Source organism: Falco cherrug, chromosome 8 (genome assembly GCF_023634085.1).
Source record: "Falco cherrug isolate bFalChe1 chromosome 8, bFalChe1.pri, whole genome shotgun sequence".
Classification (NCBI taxonomy): domain Eukaryota; kingdom Metazoa; phylum Chordata; class Aves; order Falconiformes; family Falconidae; genus Falco; species Falco cherrug.
In genome coordinates, this window is record NC_073704.1 from 20,745,592 (window position 1) to 20,765,480 (window position 19,889).

Consider the following 19,889-nt stretch of genomic DNA (forward strand, 5'->3'; position numbering starts at 1 on the left):
TATATTGCTTTATGATGTTGCTAGGTAACTGTTATTAACATTGCAGTTTAAGGAGGACTAGGTTTTATTTTTGAAACTTCATATGTTTATGAAAATTAGATTAATCAATGCTAAGAATTTTAATAAAATGGAATGAGAACTAAATGTTATTTTTATCCAAAAGAATAAAGCTCTCAATAAAGAAAATACAAAATATGCTTGGATTTGTAACCACTTGCTGTTTGTACTATTTCATTCTTATGAAAATTGTTGCAACTTACTGAAAAAAATGCAAGGGTCTTTGTATGGAAACAAACTGCTTGACTTACGATATGTGTTAAATTACATCGTTAACTGAAGGGTCAAATACTAAGCAATTTGGATACACAACATCTTGAAAAGAAAATCTTTTAGAACTTAAGTAAAGGTGAAGTCAGTAAATGCAGTCATTAGGAAGCTGACAAACTACTACAACCAGTGTTACCATGTTAATGATGGTATATTTAATAATCGTGCAGAACAGGGATGTGCACTTTGTAGCTCTCATGAACACACTTGAAATAGCTGGTTCCATAAATGAACAAGAAGTAATTTCAGATTGTGTAAGGTTCCTCAGTCAGACTAAGAATTGTTATTTTTATGAGCACATCATTAAAGGCTAAAAGAACAACAAAACCAAGATAAATGGTAAACCAGAAAATGGCATGACTTGTTCAATATTTTTCTCACTGATTTTTTTTTTTTTTTAATAAGGCTGATAAATCTTGAGTAGGGAAATCTTTAGGGAATTTAAAATTTACTATTGGTTTCTTGTTTTTACAAAGTTAATTATATTGCGATTATTACTATATTTAATACTATGTTGTAACATATCAGTGGTACATATTTTTATGGTACAGTTCCCATGTTTACTGCTGTTATTTTGCTTTTTTTGCTGTTGCTGTTCTTTGTAACATGGGCTACTTATTTTTATTTCATAGGCATATAAAAATTAATGCACATGGAAAAAAATGTGAATGATAATATATGACATTTTCAGAATTTGGTAACTTTGCAGTCAATTTTCAGGTCAGTCTTGTGGCCTATAGAGGCTGTTTTATAAATGAGTTGTGCACTTTTTCATTTTTGCACCACATAAACAGAAAGACACGGAGTTGAGCTTCAGGTAAAAACAGGAGAGTATATAAAATCAGGTCTTAAAGTTTGACGTTTTAATGAATTATTAGAAATATACTGAATTGGAATAAGTTTAGCCAGTTGGTGTGAGAATTGCTGTCGGACAAGTGTGATGTATCCAGTCTGCAGATAAACCATGTTGGTCATGGGAGCAACCACAAGTAAAGATTTTCCAACTAAGATGCAATGCTATGGGGATGTGATTGTGTTGATTCCAAAGCTAACTCAAGCTAGTAAGTCTTGCCAGAAATGACACTGATTTACTGAGGTTTTTCTGCACTGTGCATCTGGAGCGAGGGGTGGAGGGACTGGAGAGTGGAACACAGAATCAACTTGGGTCTGTCACGCCAGTAACTTAAATCTATCACTGGCATTGCTGGATGTGAGATAATGTCTCGAAATCATTTGGGCATGACTGTATAGTATTTTCAAGAAATTCCCCGATCTACTCAAATCTTCAGTTATCTGGAGAAAGTTAAATGTACCTGTTGGTTTTTTTTTTTTTATAGCTGGCTCTGCATTTGAAATCAAGTTGCTTCACTCAGGTTCACATCTCCTTTTTAGGATTTATTTTTATATTATATTTATATTTATGGACTTGGACCATACTTGAGCACTTATAGTCCTTGTAGTCCTCTTGAACCTCAGTCTGCCACTTGTCTCTTAAAAAATTTTAACTTCAATGCAGAAAGTAATTAAATTGTGTTACAGAAGAACTTAAGTCTTGTGAGTTGAGAAATGGAAGGGGAGGGAGAAAGATTTTATGATTCTTTAGAAACTATTTGGTAGAAATACTTGTCAGCTATGCTATTCTAAGCAATGTCTTTGTGCAGTATCTTATATTAATCGGGATTGTTGAAATGGGAAGCCTTCTGTCACTTTAATGTCATCTACTTTCTTACTGCTTTGGGCCATTTTTCCAGTTTTAGGCATCCAGAAATCCAGTATGAATGACTGCCATAAATGTGCAGATAGCATGTCCATTGCAAGAACATCACATTGGTCCTACTTTGTATGAGCAAACTGTACAGTGTGCTCTGTACTCTTTTACATGTTTCAGCTGCACTGGACTTGCTGTCAGCTTGGTGAATAAAATTACTATTTTAATAACCCATTGATACAAGTGACAGTGTAGTTTAAATGACTTTTTAATCATGGATAGATAGAAAAAAAGCATTTATTTTCCTGAATCAAATGCTTGTATGTCTTCCTAAATGATTTCTAGGTGACTTTTATGGGAGATGTGTTGCTGGTGAGCCATAAAATATTTGAAAGGTAACAGCAAAAGCTGATAAAGAAAAGTGATTTTTCTTTTTCCATGCATTGTCTTGTTACGGGTTGCTATCTGTAGCCAGAGAAGACTGACAACCACTTTGCTTTTTATGATCGTGGGATGTGACTAAGCTACTTAACATGAGTGAAATTTAAAAAACACTCAATAAAATTAATGCTGTTGTACTAAGGAAACTTCTTTTTATTGATAGTCTTTTGACCTGAATTCAGGTTAAAGCAAACCTGAATATTAAATCTGCTCATGATATTTGATTTGCTTTGATGTTGAAGCAGATAATCCTTACTGTAGTTAAAAGGTGAAGTCTGCGACTATGACTGAAACATCTCTTAAAAATAGGTTGTCTAGCTCGAAGTAAAATGACTCTTTGTAATTTATCACTTTGGTGAACCGTACAATGATCTGGACTGTATCACTTCTAATTGGAATGTACCATTTCAAGGCTTTTTCCAGTTGTTCTTTGTAGAGTTACCACAGAGAAGACCATTCTCTGGTAAACTGGAGAATTTCAGAGACACTTTTTTAGTTAAATACCCATGCTGGTATGGATAGAAGGATAGAGCTAGTACAATGAGATTTTGAAAATTTTAATGCCTTCATGTTTGTGATTCTCTATTGAGAATTTTTACATTATTTTTGAGATAATTGGAAAATATTTATGGAACTGAATATAAAGCTTTTAAAAACATCTTGCAGCTCAGTCTAATTAAAAGTATGCTTGAGAATGCAAAATGCATAATGGCCTCTTCTTTAAAAGCACTGGGGGGAGTAAGGAAATTGGATTCCTAGTAATGCAACAATGTGAAAATTACCATGATATTGGTGAACTGAAATAATAAACATGAATGTAATGGTTTCAGAAATTGAGTATACAGTGATACTGAAATCTTTTCCATCTATTTTCTTAAACAAATTTTAATCTGGGATAAAAAGTTTCCCTTAATCAGGACGTAGAGTTTGAGAATACTGGAAGAAGGTGAGTGAGAACAAGAAAAAGGAGTTGAATATATGTTGTTATAGTTCTTTGCTTTTTGAGTATTCTTTTTCAGGAAACACAGATCACTCCTAGTACTCGCTTGTCCACCATTTCCAAAAGAGCAATTGGATTGAAAATGCTGGGATTTGGATTTAATCTTAAATATTGTTTGCAACCATAAAGGCTGGAAACCTTTTAAAAAGTAAACAGAAAAAACTAATGATCACATGGTTACAGATCTGAGGATATAAGAAAAACATTTTTTAAGTCAAGTGTGCTGTAAACTAGAACTGCTATTTTTCTTGGCCTTGTGGTAGCCATATGTTAGTTGCCTGTTTTCCAGATGTCTTTTGCTTAACACATGCAGATAATGTAGGAAACATCACTGTATGTTGTGACTTTCTTTTGTTGTTAGTTTTTTGTTTCTTTCCTGTTACAGGATTCTTTCAGGTTTAAACCACAGTTTTGAGCACTTGCGAGCAGTGGAGGATGGGAGCCCCTCCTTATTTTTTGTAGTAATATAGTACTAAGTTCAAAGCTGCAGTTCAGCAAGAGGGAACAGAAAAGGAGAAGTCCACGTTAAAATTATATATATTGACAATTTGTCATTATGCCTGTCACTAATCTTAACCTTGAACTGAATCACTAATCCTTTTAAAAGAAGAGTAGAAATACAATGTAACTATTTTTAATTTAGCTTTCTCACTTTTCCTGCCACTTGCCATTTTGCTCTCACATCAAAGTAATTACTGCATTATTTACATTTGGATCACTCTTAATATACCTCTGTTGCACCAGGTGCTACAAAAAAAAGTCTTTTTGCCTTTGACTGTGATTTTTCATTTTATGCTTGAAAGTAAAAACATGTAAAATTTGCTGTTAGCAGAGATAATGAAAAGTAGCAACACAGAATATGTTAAAATTCATTATGTACATTAAGGCTGAACATGTACAAATGGGACTGTAGAAGACTAAGTAGACATTAAAACAACCTTGTTAAACAACAAATCTTTAGCATATTTATACTGCTACTTAAAACTATCATGTTTATATTTTTGTGTCTCTAACAAGCATGATTGACATTCCATCACTGGTGAGAGGGAATGGCAGGCTGCTAACAGGTTGGTGGCACTAGAGTTGGGTGAGATTTCTACTCGGCTTCCTGGGGAGCTGTTAAGTCACAATAAAGAATAGGTACTTCCTCAAGGCTTCCCTGGGGTACTGAGTTCATCCCCACCATGGGCCGTAACAAGACATCATAGTGTTTATAACTTGAAATATTCTCCTTGTATGAAATTCAGTATTTCAAACTTTGTTTTTCTTGTATCGTTTTTCTGAGCCCGATAGGTAACGGTGTTTGATGGAGGTTGAGCCAGTCATGTGTATGCTGCCTGCAGATAGCTGCTCCGGCATCTGTCATTTGTTTAAAATGATTGGGTGGGGAAATTCTGAAGCAATCTTGAAAGAATGTGTGTCGCCTTAGAGGTAATGTACTAGTGCACTAGAGTAGTAGGTTTATTGTTCCTGGGGCTGATGGTAAGTTGAGTATGTCATCAGGCTGCTGACTTGTATGCCTGTTTGAGAAGAAAATTCATTGCTATAAGCGTGGAAAGAAAGTTATCAGCTCAGTAGGAAAGAATTCCACTGCAGTAAGGTGAGCAAAGAGTAGGAGAAGACATTAGTAAATGAGCAACATTTATTGACAGGGACAATGAATGCATTCTGTAAAATGTCATACTGAAATGAAAGGGTTTAAAAATAATTTGCTGTTTGCCCCCTGCAGAATAGCTCTGTTGGAAATTTTGAAGTACTTGTAGTTTATCTTAATTTAGAAGCATTACTAGTTTTGACTGAGGGAGATTTTGAAAAAAGCAAAAACCCCAGCATCTGTACCTTAATCTTACCCATTTTCTTTGTTGTCAGTGCTTTGCTTCTGCTGTGAAAAAAAAATATTAAAAATAAGACATTTGATCATAATGTAAAGTGGTGAAAGTGTAGGTGATGATCACATAATTTATAATTTCTGAAATGTGATTGTCTGTTCGCTGCTTCTCATCCCACAAGTTGTTAGTTGTCGTGATGGCTATTTTCTTTAATATTAGAGAACAGCCAACAGAATTGGATTAAAAAGATGTTTTTGATAAATTGTAAAGAAAGCATTGCAACTCGAGTAGTAGTAGTAAATTTTAGTGCTTTTCTAGAGATGTCTGAGAATCCCAAATGGCTTTGGAAAATTGCATTTAGTTTTAACTGTGTCAGTTATGCACAATTGGTACATGGTTTTGTTCCTGTACCCCAAGTCTTTCATAACCAAAGCCAACACAAAATTAATTAACCATTAGATAAAACAGTATATCCTTAATCTCATAGTACTGTAATACGTGCAGTATACATTACTGATTGTGATTGCCTGTGGAAGAAAAATGGATAAGGCACCTCAGTTTTCGGAGAAGCAACAGGCTAATTTGGATGCCATTTATTAAAGCTAGTTAGCCACTACTGGAATTCTTCAAGTACCAATGCATTTAACTATTGGATAGAAATTTATTAATTAATTTACAAGTTTTATTTTTATCTGCTGAAGAATCTTGACTTGTTATGTGTTAATGACTAATTGTAAATGTTTCTAAGAAGAAAAAAATCAATAGCTTAGGAAACTGATTCTTGGTTGTTTAAGTAGTATAAAGTTAAATGCTTGGATGAGAATTATGAAAAGACCAAGGCCTTAAGTCTAGTTTAAAATAATTGGAAGATCTGTCTATATTAGCATGTATGAATATTATATGAAAAAAGTGAGAGTCTAAGTAATCATTGGAAACAATTGAAAATTTCTGGCTGCTTCAGCACGTTCTTTCCTAAGTTCTCATTAGGGGAACTCTATATGTATTAGAGGTCAATGTTACAGATGTGTAAGAAGTTGCTAGTTGGCACCCTGTTTGTATATTGGTAGCCAGGCCAACAGCCAATTAAGCAGCCCTGCCTTCTGCACTGATCACAGTTCAGCGCCGTTTTGCAAGGTCAATAGTGAGCTGCACTTACGTGTTTGTGTTTGTAGTACATGGAAACTCTAGGTAGCTTGCTCTGAAGCAGCAGTGAGTCAGTGGTAGGTAGATAATTTAAATTTACATCTCCTGCATTCCTTGATTCATTATTATCAATGATGAATAAATCTGCTACAGACAAAACTTTCAAATGAAGTAGGCAAAATAAAATAGTTCGGCACTAACAAGTGGGGTGCATCATCTCTCATTTTCTTAATGCTCACCTTGCATATTGATAGCGATGAATAGATGCGGGCAGACAGTTACAAGTAGTCAGGGTAGTTTTTTAAGTTTCTTGTTACCCGAGCAACTCCTTTAGCCTACCTTGCAGTGGAAACTGTGGTTTAAACTGCAGTTTTTTGACTATGGACTATGTTTGACCTTTAAGTAAGGGCTAAATTACAGTTAAATCACTTCCTAGCCATTATCTGCCCTTTGAATATGTAATCTCAAACTAACTGTGAAGCTGGTGTTGTAGCCAAGGAATCCTACTTTGTATGTCCCTGTTCTGAGACAGGTTTATTTTGAACATTTCCCTTTTACTCACTCAAAAGATAAAACCATATAGTGCTTTGCCTCAGTTTGGTCTAGAACTAGTGGAATGGCTGTAGAATTGAAACAATCAATCAATTAGTCCTTTAGTATAGGGAAAGCAACATATTTACTCCAAGTAATAGCTCTTGATGTGAAGTTACCAAATGGTATTAAAGTTCTTATTGCATTTTGTCTTTTTAGCAGAACTGTTTACACTAAACATAGAAAAGGTGTGTTTTCATCTAAAATATTTTGTACTTTAAGTTTAAGCTATATGCCACATTCTATTGTGGTTGTTAGCAGGTCCTAGGTTAGTTGATAAAAACAAATCAATTCAGGTACTTGGAGGTGGGTTTTGTGAAGTGTTCCTGTGCTATGGGTAGACATCGGTTATACTGTTTATGTGTATGGGTGGGTAATCCGCACAGAAAGCAGGCTTGTTTCGCAGCATGGCGACGCTGTGTATGAATAATGCATGCTTTTTTTTCAGATGAGGTTTTTGAATTCAGATAATATGTTTAGCATTGAGATTTCAATTGCACAGTATACATACGGAGAATTCCATATTCTGAAATGACAGTTTTTTTCTTTACTTCATTTAAAAGAGGACATCTCTATCTTCACTTATCTTAAAACATTTTAATAACTGAGACTACCAATTACGTTTTATAGGATTTGATTTTTGTGCTAAGGCCTTATCAAAAGCATCTAATAAGGTGCTTTCTGCTGAGTTAATGATATGTTTTAGATGTCATTTCTTATACCTATCTTCAATAGACATATTCAGACAGTGTGATTGTAATAATCAAGTTTCAATCAAACCGTACTTAGTATGACAAATATTGCGTGAGATTGTAATGCAGGTATTCGTGCTCTTGATAAAGGGCTAATTTGACTCCTACCAGAGACAGAGAACCACTATTGATTTTTATATCAGAATGCAAAATAGCTCTTATTTGTCATGTATGAGGGAAATTGCTTCTTAATTAAAACTAAATAAAACACGCACTCGAAGGTTTTATGCAGTAATACAAAAAGTATCACGTCGTGTCGCAAATGTGTTCTTACACAGCTCTGTAAAGGTTTCGTTAGCAATTATTCTTAACAAACTAAACCACTTCTTAAACAGCTGTTTAAAACATAATTTGTTTGTATCCTTCCTGGAACATTTGTAGATTTACTGTATCCCAAAGCTCACTTGTTCTTTTTCCCTCCCCCAAAGCAAATGTCAAAGAAATATTTGAACAATCTATTATTCATCATCAAATCCCTTTCAACTGGGACTGTGAGTTCATTCGACTGCATTTTGGACATAACAGGAAGAAGCATCTTAACTATTCAGAGTTCACTCAGTTTCTTCAGGTCAGTTATTAACCTTCTTCCAAAGTAGAACTGAAATTCTTTTAAATTTCTAATAATAACCTAATACCATTGTAAATTTCGAGTTTATTCTGGTAGTGATAATCATTATCTGATACTAACTCTGACAGTTCTAATGAACTGTTAGTTCTCCATACCAGTTCTGTAAGCAGTGTGTACTTGGTGTGCTTTAACTTGAATACCATCCTATAAAAGAATGGGACCAAATATACTGTTTATGAAATTAACCGTTTTACTGATTGTTGTTAATCTGGATTGAGGGTCTGTTTTTTCTGTCATTGGAATTTAATAGCAAAACTAACCTCTACCAGAGAAACATAACATCCTTAATATAATTGGTTGTTATTAACCATATAACCTCCCACATAAAGGTTTTAGCTTTTTCAGCATTTCTTTTAGTTTTATAAACATTATCCTAATGATTACCGGTTTTTTTGTTTTTTTTTTTTTTTTCCTTTCACTGGCATGCATGCCACCGCACATAGATTCAGAGTTTGGTCTTAAATGCAGCCAGCTTCACAGGAGGCAAACCTGCTTTCCTGAGATGTTGCTGAAGCACCCTCTAGGGATCAGGCTTTAAAGGATTTCACTCATAGAACTGGACTTTGTGCTGAGCCAAAAAGTTGCAGTAAAAACATACTAGGAATTTAACGTTATACTAGAAGGAAGTAAAGGGAGACATCAGTTATAAAGGATGGAGAAGGAGGAAAGCAGGAGAAAGGTACATAAAAATTCACGAAAAAGGAGTTAGCAGAATTGTAGGTAATTGCATAAATTCTGAATTCCATGAATTAACATGCAGTGATCATGTTATAATTTAATGGTTTTTTCTGTCCGGTAGACCTGGATAAATACAGGTGTTGCACTTCCAGAGCTGGCCTTTGGTACAAAACAGTTTTGGGCACATGTCTTAAAAGTAGGGACTAATCGATGTGCTTTGATATAATCTGTTATTATTGTCCAGGATAAAAATAGATCATAGAATCACAGAATGGTTGGGGTTGGAAGGGACCTCTAAAGGCCATGTAGTCCAGCCCCCCCTGCGATGAGCAGGGACACCTTCCATTAAATCAGGTTGCTCAGAGCCCTGTCCAGCCTGACCTTGAATGTTTCCAGGGATGAGGAATATACCACCTCTCTGGGCAACCTGTTCCAGTGTTTCACTACCCTAATTATAAAAAAATTACTCCTTTTGGCAAGTCTGAATCTGCCCTCTTTTAGTTTAAAGTCATTACCCCTTGTCCTGTTGCAGCAGGCCCCACTAAAAAGCCTGTCCCCACCTTTTCTTATAAGCCTCCTTCAAGTGTTGAAAAGATGCAGTAAGGTCTCCCGGGAGATTTCTCCAGGCTGAACAACCCCAGCTTTCCCAGCCTCTGTCTTCACAGGAGAGGTGCTCCCTGCTGATCATTCTGTGGCCCACCTCTGGAACTACTCTGACAGCTCCATGTCTTTCTTGTGCTGAGCTGTATCTAGATCAAGAGCAGATGTAGAAAAACATACCTAACTAATGGGATCTGAAGCCTGTATTGTAGATTGAAATACTGGAGTTTGGCACAGTCTTTCAAGGCTGTGGTATAACTCGATGTTACTTTCAGGAGTAAACTGTGTCCTACATTTGATACTGCGTTATTTTAAGTATCCCAGGCACAAACTTGGGACACTAGTGTAGAAGCAAAACATATTGCTGGTGAGAAGAATCTTTCTGCTGGGAACCCAGAGCAAAGTGGTAAATTTCTGTTCTGTTTTTGTGTTTATTGTTCCAGGATACTGTCATGTAAGATACAGTAACCTCTTACTGCCATAATATAATAAAAATCCTTAGTAGGGAAAGGTAGTGTGGGCTGCAGTCATTTCAACATGTGCACAAATCGGATATTGTTGTCCCTCCTTTCAGATCAGGTTGTTTTTCTTATTTGGTCTAACAGCATCTTGTGGGGTTTGGGACTTGTATCAGAGCAGGTTTGTTGCACCTTAATCTAGAAAACCTTCATCTTGAGGTTATAAGAGTTGAGAAATTACTGTAAAGGTGATATAAGCTAGATAGTTTGCCCTCTTCTTACTGTCTGTCAGAACATGGTTATTATTTTAGCTGCTTCTAGAGTTCTGAATGACAGCTGAATCTGCTTTATTGTGTGCTTGAATAGAAGGAAACAACTTTTTCTGGACATAGAGTTTACAACCATCGTTATTATCTTGGGGTTAGGTTACTGCAGTGTGCTTTATATGAAGGTTTTTACAGATTGTATAGGAGTTTTGAAATGCCTGAAATGAGTGACCATTTCTGACATTATGGGAGGTAGCTGTTGGGGGCAATCTAAATCTATATTATGTAATTTTCACTGTCCTCCTGTTTATTTTCAATGAGTTAGTTTATAACAGTCCAGTCATATTTCATCTTGGATGTGTAAGAGATCAGCTCACTTTGAGTCTTTAAGATCAATATCAGAAGTTTCTCTAGCAGTTAAGTATTTAATAAAGGAATAGATAGTAGACAGGACATGGGTACGTGAAGTTTATTTCTCAGATCATTTGGTAAAAGTGCATATTTCCATACAGTTGAATTGAGGCTTTTCTTTGACAGAGGAATGAATCTGTGGATAGAATCGGTATGCAGCTTCGTGTTTTATTTGAGCTGGCCTTTAAGTTTAAATTGCAGTTGTGCTGTGGTCTGCATGCACAGCTGTATTGAGGCATGCTGTAAGAATATGAGATTAGTGAGAGCTTTTTGAACAGTGAGTTACAGAATTTGCTTCTAACCTGCCATTTCTGAATATTCATTGTAGGAGCTGCAGTCAGAACATGCAAGACAAGCCTTTGCATTGAAGGACAAAAATAAAAGTGGTATGATAACTGGTCTGGACTTCAGTGACATCATGGTTACCCTTCGCTCGCATATGCTAACTCCATTTGTGGAAGAAAATTTAGTTTCAGTAAGTGTAAAGAAAAGTCCTTGAATTTCAGCGTTTAATAGCTGTAACATTTTAAGATGTTACTACTTCTCTCCCACTTTGTCTTCTCCTACCTGTTTATCACTGCCTTAGCGCTAGAGATTATCACCTTCATAACAGAGTGGCCAGGGTGAAACATGGCAGTAGTCCTTGGCTGCAGCAGTGGAAAAGTTTGGTAGTCTGGTTAACATGCCTGAAGTGCTCTTGGAAACAGTCTGAAAGTCTGTTATGCTTTCCACTAAAGCGGGGCAAGCTGTACTTGGTGCAGGAAAAAATTAGTTTGGGAAAAAAGCATCTAATTTTCATAGTTTAATATGTGACAGATCTCAAAAGGTAGTGACTACTTAGTTTTGTCCTTTTATATACATCTGCATTCTTTCTCAGATCAGAATTTGGAAAATCAGTATGTAGATTGTAGTGGTAGGATGGTTACAGCTGTGGTAGTCTGGCAAGATCTGTAGGTGAAGTAATGATATAAAAGTTATAAACTAGAAGTATATAGTATAAAATGTATATAAGAATGAAAGTTATATAAAATATAAAGCAGAAACTTTTGTCATACTATTTTACCTATAAATCTTGCCTTGCCTAACTAATAAGGCATACTATCTTCCATAAAATTTGTAGTACCTAATTTAGAGTTTGAAATAAATGGTCAGTGCTGTATGAAATGCAAGAAGTCAGTGCCTTTAAAGTAGCATTTACATGCATTTCTCTATTAGAAACAGAGTATTGGAAAAATACTCAGTTGACGCATTTAGTGTGTGTATCAGATAAATTGAATAATAATCTACTTACATGATTATTTCCAGATAGTTTCCTAATGTTTGATTTTTACCAAAAAATATTATCCTGTCTAATAATTCTCCCTTCATGTTTCTATTAAAAATACCTTTAAATTACAGGAATAGAAAGATCTTTAATTCTTTCCTTATTTGCCCAAATGGATGTTTCTGTAATTTGTAATAAGATGTTGTAATAGGGCTTAAGGCACTTAACTGCATTCATTTAATTTTTAAAGGTAGCTGGTGGAACTGTTTCACATCAGGTCAGCTTCTCCTATTTCAATGCATTTAATGCCCTTTTGAATAACATGGATCTTGTTAGGAAGATATACAGTAATATAGCAGGTACAAGAAAAGATGTTGAAGTCACAAAAGGTAAAGTATATTTCCTACATTTTATTATTTTTTTTAGTTCTGTCCAGTTTGTAATCTGGTGTTGCATATGTGTTGGGGCAAGTCAGAAGCTGCAGTAGTATGCAAGGTTAGGGCCACTGTGAAAGTGTTTAAAGGGTGATTTTCATCCTCACTGGTAAGTAATGATTTTCAGCTAGCTCATTAAGGAGAAGAACTGGGATTCTGGCAAGAGCTGTGTTGGCCTTATTAGTTTGAATGGATAACTGCAATTCAGTATATTACTGAGAAGTTTACAGCTCCTTGAAAGGGATGCATGGTTGCTTAGAGATAGGAAGTTCCTAGGGAATGTGATAGAATGGGTTAATTTCAAAATCCATCATCAGTAATCTCCACATTTCAGCTCTAATTACTTTATCCATGATTAAATCCTTTTTAGAAAATTTGTAATAGTTTGTAACTTCTTAGTGCTTACTTATCTGAGTGGTTTTATATATGGTTTATGTCTGTTAGGACATAGCTGATCCCTGTGCATACGAAAGTTTGCCATATTTCAGTCTTGCCACAGGCATGCGTGGATTGCTTCTGTAGTGATTTTATGACAGATTTTATCACCAATTTTATTACCTGTATGTATGGGACCAGCCAAGCCTATGTGTGGTAAAAAGCATGCAAAGTTTCTTACCCCCTGGCTTCTTTATTTGGCTAAACTTCATGTGCTCTGCATACCTTTGACTCTAAAGGTAAGCATAAAATGCCTGTCCTTATCCTCCAAATTGTGCTAACAAGTTGCCTAGCAGTGTTTATTGGTACAGATGCATAAATACATCTAGCTTGGATGTGTGTTGTGAAAAAAAGCTACTGTGTTTTCACTGCTCAGACTTGTTTATTTTAAGTTGCCAGTTATGTTATGAACATGTCATATAATTTGGCTAGATGAATACCTAAGCTTGGGGTCATTCTGAGCTAGCAGAGAAAGAAATCTGCACATGATAGCAATAGATGAGTCAGTTGCCCTTAAAGCTGTGAATAATGGACCGTTACTCTGTTCTGTTCTGTTTTGCAGAACTTCAGAAACAAGAATCACAAGTTGTGGGTGTGGTTTTATTAAGCTTGATAATAGGAGGATTTTTGTTGATTTTGAAATCTTGCTGTAAATCAGCTGTGAAGTCAGACTTGCTCTGCGTTGCAAAGGCCTGTTTTGAGATAGATGTTCTAAAGATATCTTTTCCCTTTGCATTATGGATTTTGCTTCTTGGTGATAGATTTTATTTTTATGATATTAAAGTTACTTGTGAGCATTTAAAGAGGAAATTTGACAAATAACACAATTGCTTTATTTCTCTTTCCCTTTTAAATCCAGAGGAATTTGCCCACTCTGCAATCCACTTTGGACAAGTTACACCACTGGAAATAGATATTCTCTACCAACTTGCAGATTTATACAATGTTACTGGGTAACATAATGATTAATTTTATAATTTTACAATCATTATTTTGCTATTTTCTCTGTGAAAACTACTAATTTTCATCTTAATTTTAAGAAAATTTTTGTTCCATTTTATTCCATTACAGTAATTTATTCAATGTAACTTAGCTTTGCTGTATGCATGGGTTTTGTAAGTGAATTGTGTATATCAAGTGTATTGTAGGTATACATATAAAATAGAAACATACATTGCAGTAGTCCCAAAAGGCTGCAATACACTGGTATTATTAACACTTGTATTGATGATGCTTTGCATAGGTCTTTAACACATGTGAAATCTTAGGTAGGAATTACTTAGAAATTATTTAATTGATTTATTATATCTCTTATTACTAGTAATCAAGAACTTGCTTCTGAATAATCCAAGCTCCCTTTATCTCCGTTTGCAAGCCACAAGAAGAGAAAGCCCTTCTAACTCTAAGCATTCTTTATTGCAGCGTAGCAGACTTCTTAGATGTGCATTCAAATATGGCAGGTGTTTTTTTTTTTAAACTCAGGATGTATTCTGTGGGATGTGGCCAGGAATACTGTATTGAATATGCTTGATGTTTTATCTAACAGTAATTTGCTTCTCTCCGCCTTGTGTAAAGGCGCTTAACTTTGGCAGATATTGAGAGAATAGCACCGTTGGCTGAAGGTGCATTACCTTACAACTTGGCAGAACTCCAGAGGCAGGTAGGTAGAAGCAGGATAAAATTGTTGAAATGAATGTTTACATGTATTTGCATATGAAAAATACACTTTAAACAGGTTCCTAACAAGTGCAACTTGCTGTATGTGTAGCTATAAGGGTAGAAGCGGGGCCAACTATTGTGTCTAAACAAGATGTTAGGTGTCCTATTGAAGGATGGTCTGTTTAAGAGATGAGCAGGTATAGATACTTGGATTCCTTACTGTGAATATATTTATTCACTCCTGAAAATGCATTTTACTTCACTAAGTAACTCTGTAACTACAAAACTATTTTTAGATATTGTGGTGGGTTGACCCTGGCTGGATGCCAGGTGCCCACCAAAGCTGCTTTATCGCTCCCCTCCTCAGCTGGGTAGGGGAGAGAAAATATAACAAGAGGCTTTGTGGGTCGAGATAAGCACAGGGAGATGACTCAGCAGTTACCATCACTGGCAAAACAGACTCAACTTGGGGAAATTAGTTTAATTTATTACCAGTCAAAATCAGAGTAGGATAAAAAGAAAATAAACCCTAAACCTTAAAAGACCTCCCCCGCTGCTTCTTCCCAGGCTCAACTTCACTCCTGATTTCTCTGCCTCCTCCCCCCAGCAGCACAAGGGGATGAGGAATGGGGCTGTGGTCAGTTCATCAGGGAGGGCTCCTCACACTCCTCTCCTGCTCCAGTGTGGGGTCCCTCCTGTGGGAAATAGTTCTCCATGAACTTCTCCAATGTGACTTCTTCCCATGGGCTGCATCATGAGCTGCTCCAGCCTGGGTCCCTTCCATGGGTGCAGTCATTCAGGAACAGACTGCTCCAGCGTGGGTCCCCCATGGCGTCACAGGTCCTGCCAGCAACCCTGCTGCAGCGTGGGCTTCCCAGGAGGTCACAGCCTCCTTCAGGCATCCACCTGCTCTGGCTTGAGGTTCTCAATGGGCTGCAGGTGGATATCTGCTCCACCATGGACCTTGATGGGCTGCAGGGGCACAGCCTGCCTCACCATGGTCTTCACCAGGGGCTGCCGGGTAAGCTCTGCTCTGGTGCCTGGAGCCCCTCCTGCTCCTCCTCCTGCACTGATCTTGGGTGTCTGCAGAGTTGCTGCTCTCCCATAGTCTCACTCCTCTCTCCAGCTGCAACTGCTGTTGCACAGCAACTCTTTTTTCACCCCCTTAAATATGCTGTCCCAGAGGTGCTACTACTGTTGCTGAAGGACTCAGCCTCAGCCAGTGCAGGTCTGTCTTGGAGCCAGCTTGGAGACACTGGGGAAGCTTCTGGCATCGTCTCACAGAAGCCGCCCCTGTAGCCAGCGCCTGCAACAAAAACCTTGCCATGCAAACCCGATACAGATAGTAAAAAATATGACTCTTAAATGCAAGTCTTACAAATGTGTTCTTTTTTTAAAAAAGGCATGAATGATTGGCTTAACCGTTTATCTAAAGTGATCACTAAATTGTGCAGTAGTTGTTGGCTATCTGACCTAGGCAGTAGAACGGGAATTCAGATTTGTTGGGACTGATGAAAAATATTGGTGTAGAATGTTAACCCTCTATTTCACCAGACCTTTATTTTACATTCATGTTTGCTAGCTTTGCTTTTATCATAGTTGCCTTATTAAACATACACATGTATAGTACAGCATAAGACTCCCAGCCCATGCGGTAGGATTTTGAATGTAAGTTGTTTCTTACTGCAGTGACTCTTTGTACAACTGTAAGAACTATAAGATTTAGGACCAAATATTATGCATGTGTTTAGCTTATATTTAGACTTTCCACCACAGTTAACTGGGTACCGTACTGTTCACCTCCAGCAGTGTATCTTTCAAGTTTGTGTTGAAAATACATCTAGGTTTTGGCAGCTTATCTTCATGCTATTTTTGTTTCAACATATAATCTGAGAGGTTTCCTTTTGCAGGCAGATCTGTCTAATGCTAGCTAAGCTGTGAATTAAATTTTACCTTAACCTTCATCTAAGTTTGAATCTGAAGTGCTGTTGATATTAAAGCTTGCAATATAATGGGGCATCTGCTGTGCTGCTAATAGAAATATTCTATTCTAGTCCATTCCATTGCAGAGATATTCTAGGGAAATACTTTTTTTGAAGCCTTTTGTAGATGACTGCTCTCACAAGAGTAGTTCAGGGGGAATTAACTCAACTGTTAATAATGTAAAGATAATAATGCGCTCAAGAAAATCCTTGAAACAGTTACACAGCAGATTCAGAAGAGAAGATGTGCATACATACCACGAATTACATGGTTGCGTAATCATAAAATATATAGACTGGTTGCACATCAGTGTTTATTATGCAAAACAAAACCCCAGGATCTGATCTTGAAAGTTTCTAATGCACAATCTTTTACTTATTTTTACTGCTGGAACTTAATGAGAAATGCAGTTCCACACAAAGCTGTACATTCTTGAGTAAGCTTTACAAGAAAATACAATGGTGTTCATCTGAAGCAGTGCATTTTTCTCCAAGGATGTCTCTGTATCCCCTTTCCCTCTGTAATATACGAAGGGAAGTAGAATACAAGTCTTAAGATCCTGTATGAGCATATCCCATAGTTCTGATTAAATCCATCTTTGTGTGCTCCAGTAGATAAATGTAATTTTTCATCCTGAAGGTTCACATTTTCTTACAATGTCTGAACAACTCCAGTTCTCTCTCAGTCTGTGCTAAGGGTTTATGGGGTGCCTACCAAGACACGTGAGAGCTGTCACTGCCAAGTGGGCATAGCCTGGCTTGAGCTGGTGTCTGCTCCAGCTTCCCACACCTCGCTTGGTACACAGACAGCTGATCTTCTTAGGAATCAGCTGCTGAACGGCCACATCTTGCAGCTCAGCATTTTTGTCCATCTGATGCTGGTGATGAGTTGTGTTAAAATTCTGGTCCTGAATTGCAGTGATTCAGCAACTGATTCCCAAGTAGCTCAGCCACCTGGGCTGTTGGGGCAGGAGGACATGCAGCTGCAGCAATACCTTTGTCAGCCATTCCAAACTGTGCTGTCTCCTTCCAAACTGTGCTGTCTCCCATACAATGGAATTGAGATTCTCTACCCTGGTGATGCCAGTGACAGATAGTTCTGCTGCAGGGTGGTCTGAGATAAAGAGACAGTGCAGTGGCAAAATCACCGGTGCCTTGTTCACCACACCAATGTTCTGTATTTGCCAGTGCAGGAAGGGTCCCAGGGCTCTATCTGAAAATGAAAGCTTTTGTTTATAAAGCCTTTTTATTTCTCAGCTTGCTTTATATGTGCTCTGCAGAAAGGTTCCTTGAAACAGTTACATCCAATACAAAGTCTAGAACACGTATTGTGACAGGGAAGTCTTGCATTAGCTCAACTGCTATGGTTGAAAAATTGTCCTATTCGGAATATAGCAAGTCTTCCGCAATGAGACTTTGAGTGTATTTTGGTTACTGTTATTACAGGTGGATTTGATCATTCAGTTCTCTTTCATACAAATTGGTCTGAAATGCAGTGTCTGGTCTGTCCTTAATGTTACCACTGTCTTGTCCTTAGGCAATTAGACATACCTGAGCCAATGAGATAAGTGTCCAAAACCTACTTAGTGGTAAGAGTCTTCCTGTGGATTCCTGAAGACAAGAATGACAGAATGGATTGATGCAGAAATGTATACAATGTTTATCCAGATTAAAAAATATTTTTGATGAAGTTTTGTAATTACATGCCTAACTGCCAACTTTGGTTTTAATGAAATCAATGTGTTTGTACTCACCTTTCTGAGTAGACACAATACTGACTTGTTTTGTTTGACACTTCAGAATTACCTTTGTAGCTTGGCATTGTTAGAAAATGAGCTCAGATAAGTGTCATGCATCACTAGAACAGAATATACTCTTTTCACGCTCTTGGAGTAATATATTGTATTTTCATCCTAGTCTACATTCTGTATTGAGAGGACAGCAAAAAGGAAAATAACCTAGTGTTCTTTGATTTATAAGGAGAAGTCTTTTACTAGATCTTATCCTAAGGGAACCTTATGTTACTTATTTAATTGTATTGACAAAATGGAAGATATCCCTTTGTGGAAAACAGAGATGTCATCTTAGCGAGGTTCTACTGTCCCTGGAAAATGAAACTAAGTCTGTAATAACTTTTATATGATTTTAAAATTCCTTGTTAAAGGAAAATTAAATTTTTACCTAAATTCACTCTATGTAGATTTGGTGGAAATGGAAATTAGCCTGCTTTCAACCATGTTTACTTTATTGTCAATTTTTTTCATTGTGTAAGATTTTCTTAAAGCCTAGCAGCTGAATTATCCTATGGGGATGACAGCTACAGTAATTTTCTGTTTATAAATATTCATGACTTGAAAGCTATAGCATTAATTACATTCATTTACATACCCATCTGAACACACAAGTAAATTGCAAACTTTGTGAACACTTATTTAATAATATAAAATTGACATTTCCTTCAGAAAGAATTTGATTTTTAACATCCAGCTATGTATTCATTAAGATTAATGTCTGAATGTGATGATGGATTTTGCTGAGGATTGTGTGGAGCTTAGAAGAAAAAGAATAACCTTAAAACAGCTAAAAGGAAGCAGGTGTGCTAAAACAGGAGAGAAATTTTGTGGAATGAAGAACCAGTCCTGCATCTAAGCCTTTTTGGGGTATTAGTATTGCACATGTCTTTTATTTACATGAATCAAAAGAAATCGCTCTGTATGTTCAAATTTATTTCTGTGGCTATTTTGTTTCTATTGTGATATATTTTTGGTTTTTTTTTTTAGATAGGAAAGTTTAGTATTTTGAGAATAGTGAGGACATTCTTCAGATTTATTGCTTCTATTTGTTTGTAAGGACAGTATGTTTGATTTATGCTTTTTTGTGCTAGTCTACATGTGCAGTTTGTAATTTTGGTGCTACCTGGAATTTCTCTGTTGTTCTCTATATTGCTGGGGGAGGAAAATACCTTGTGGAAGGAAATGGTGGTAGCTGTATCTTTTTATTTTGTGGGAAAACTGTATAAAAATATAATTCATGTTTTTTTACAGGTAATGTTTCCATCTTAGTCTCATAAGCTTTTGTCCTACAATGTGTGCGTACAGTGTAACAGTATGCAATAAAGGCAGCTTTTTGCACGTCCAATGTAATACCAGTCCAAACAGAGTAGCTTACACTGAGGTACATGCTGTCTTTCTGTGGATATTCCAGTTTTCAGAACTTGAGTAAGCTGAATGTAACGTAATTAAGTTGTATATATTAAGTAAATAACTTGGTGAGTTAGCTCTGA

At 36.5% G+C, this 19,889-nt stretch overlaps 1 protein-coding gene across 2 annotated transcripts in view; it reads left to right on the forward strand.

The window, feature by feature from the left end:
- The window catches only part of SLC25A12 (solute carrier family 25 member 12), a 51,814-nt gene that overhangs the window by 12,149 nt on the left and 19,776 nt on the right, over nt 1-19,889 (forward strand). For both annotated transcript variants that reach the window (XM_055718254.1, XM_055718255.1), the window contains exons 5-9: nt 8,220-8,359; nt 11,161-11,307; nt 12,347-12,485; nt 13,825-13,918; nt 14,541-14,625. In XM_055718254.1, coding sequence (XP_055574229.1) covers nt 8,220-8,359; nt 11,161-11,307; nt 12,347-12,485; nt 13,825-13,918; nt 14,541-14,625 — 605 coding nt within the window. The remainder of the gene's footprint in view (nt 1-8,219; nt 8,360-11,160; nt 11,308-12,346; nt 12,486-13,824; nt 13,919-14,540; nt 14,626-19,889) is intronic.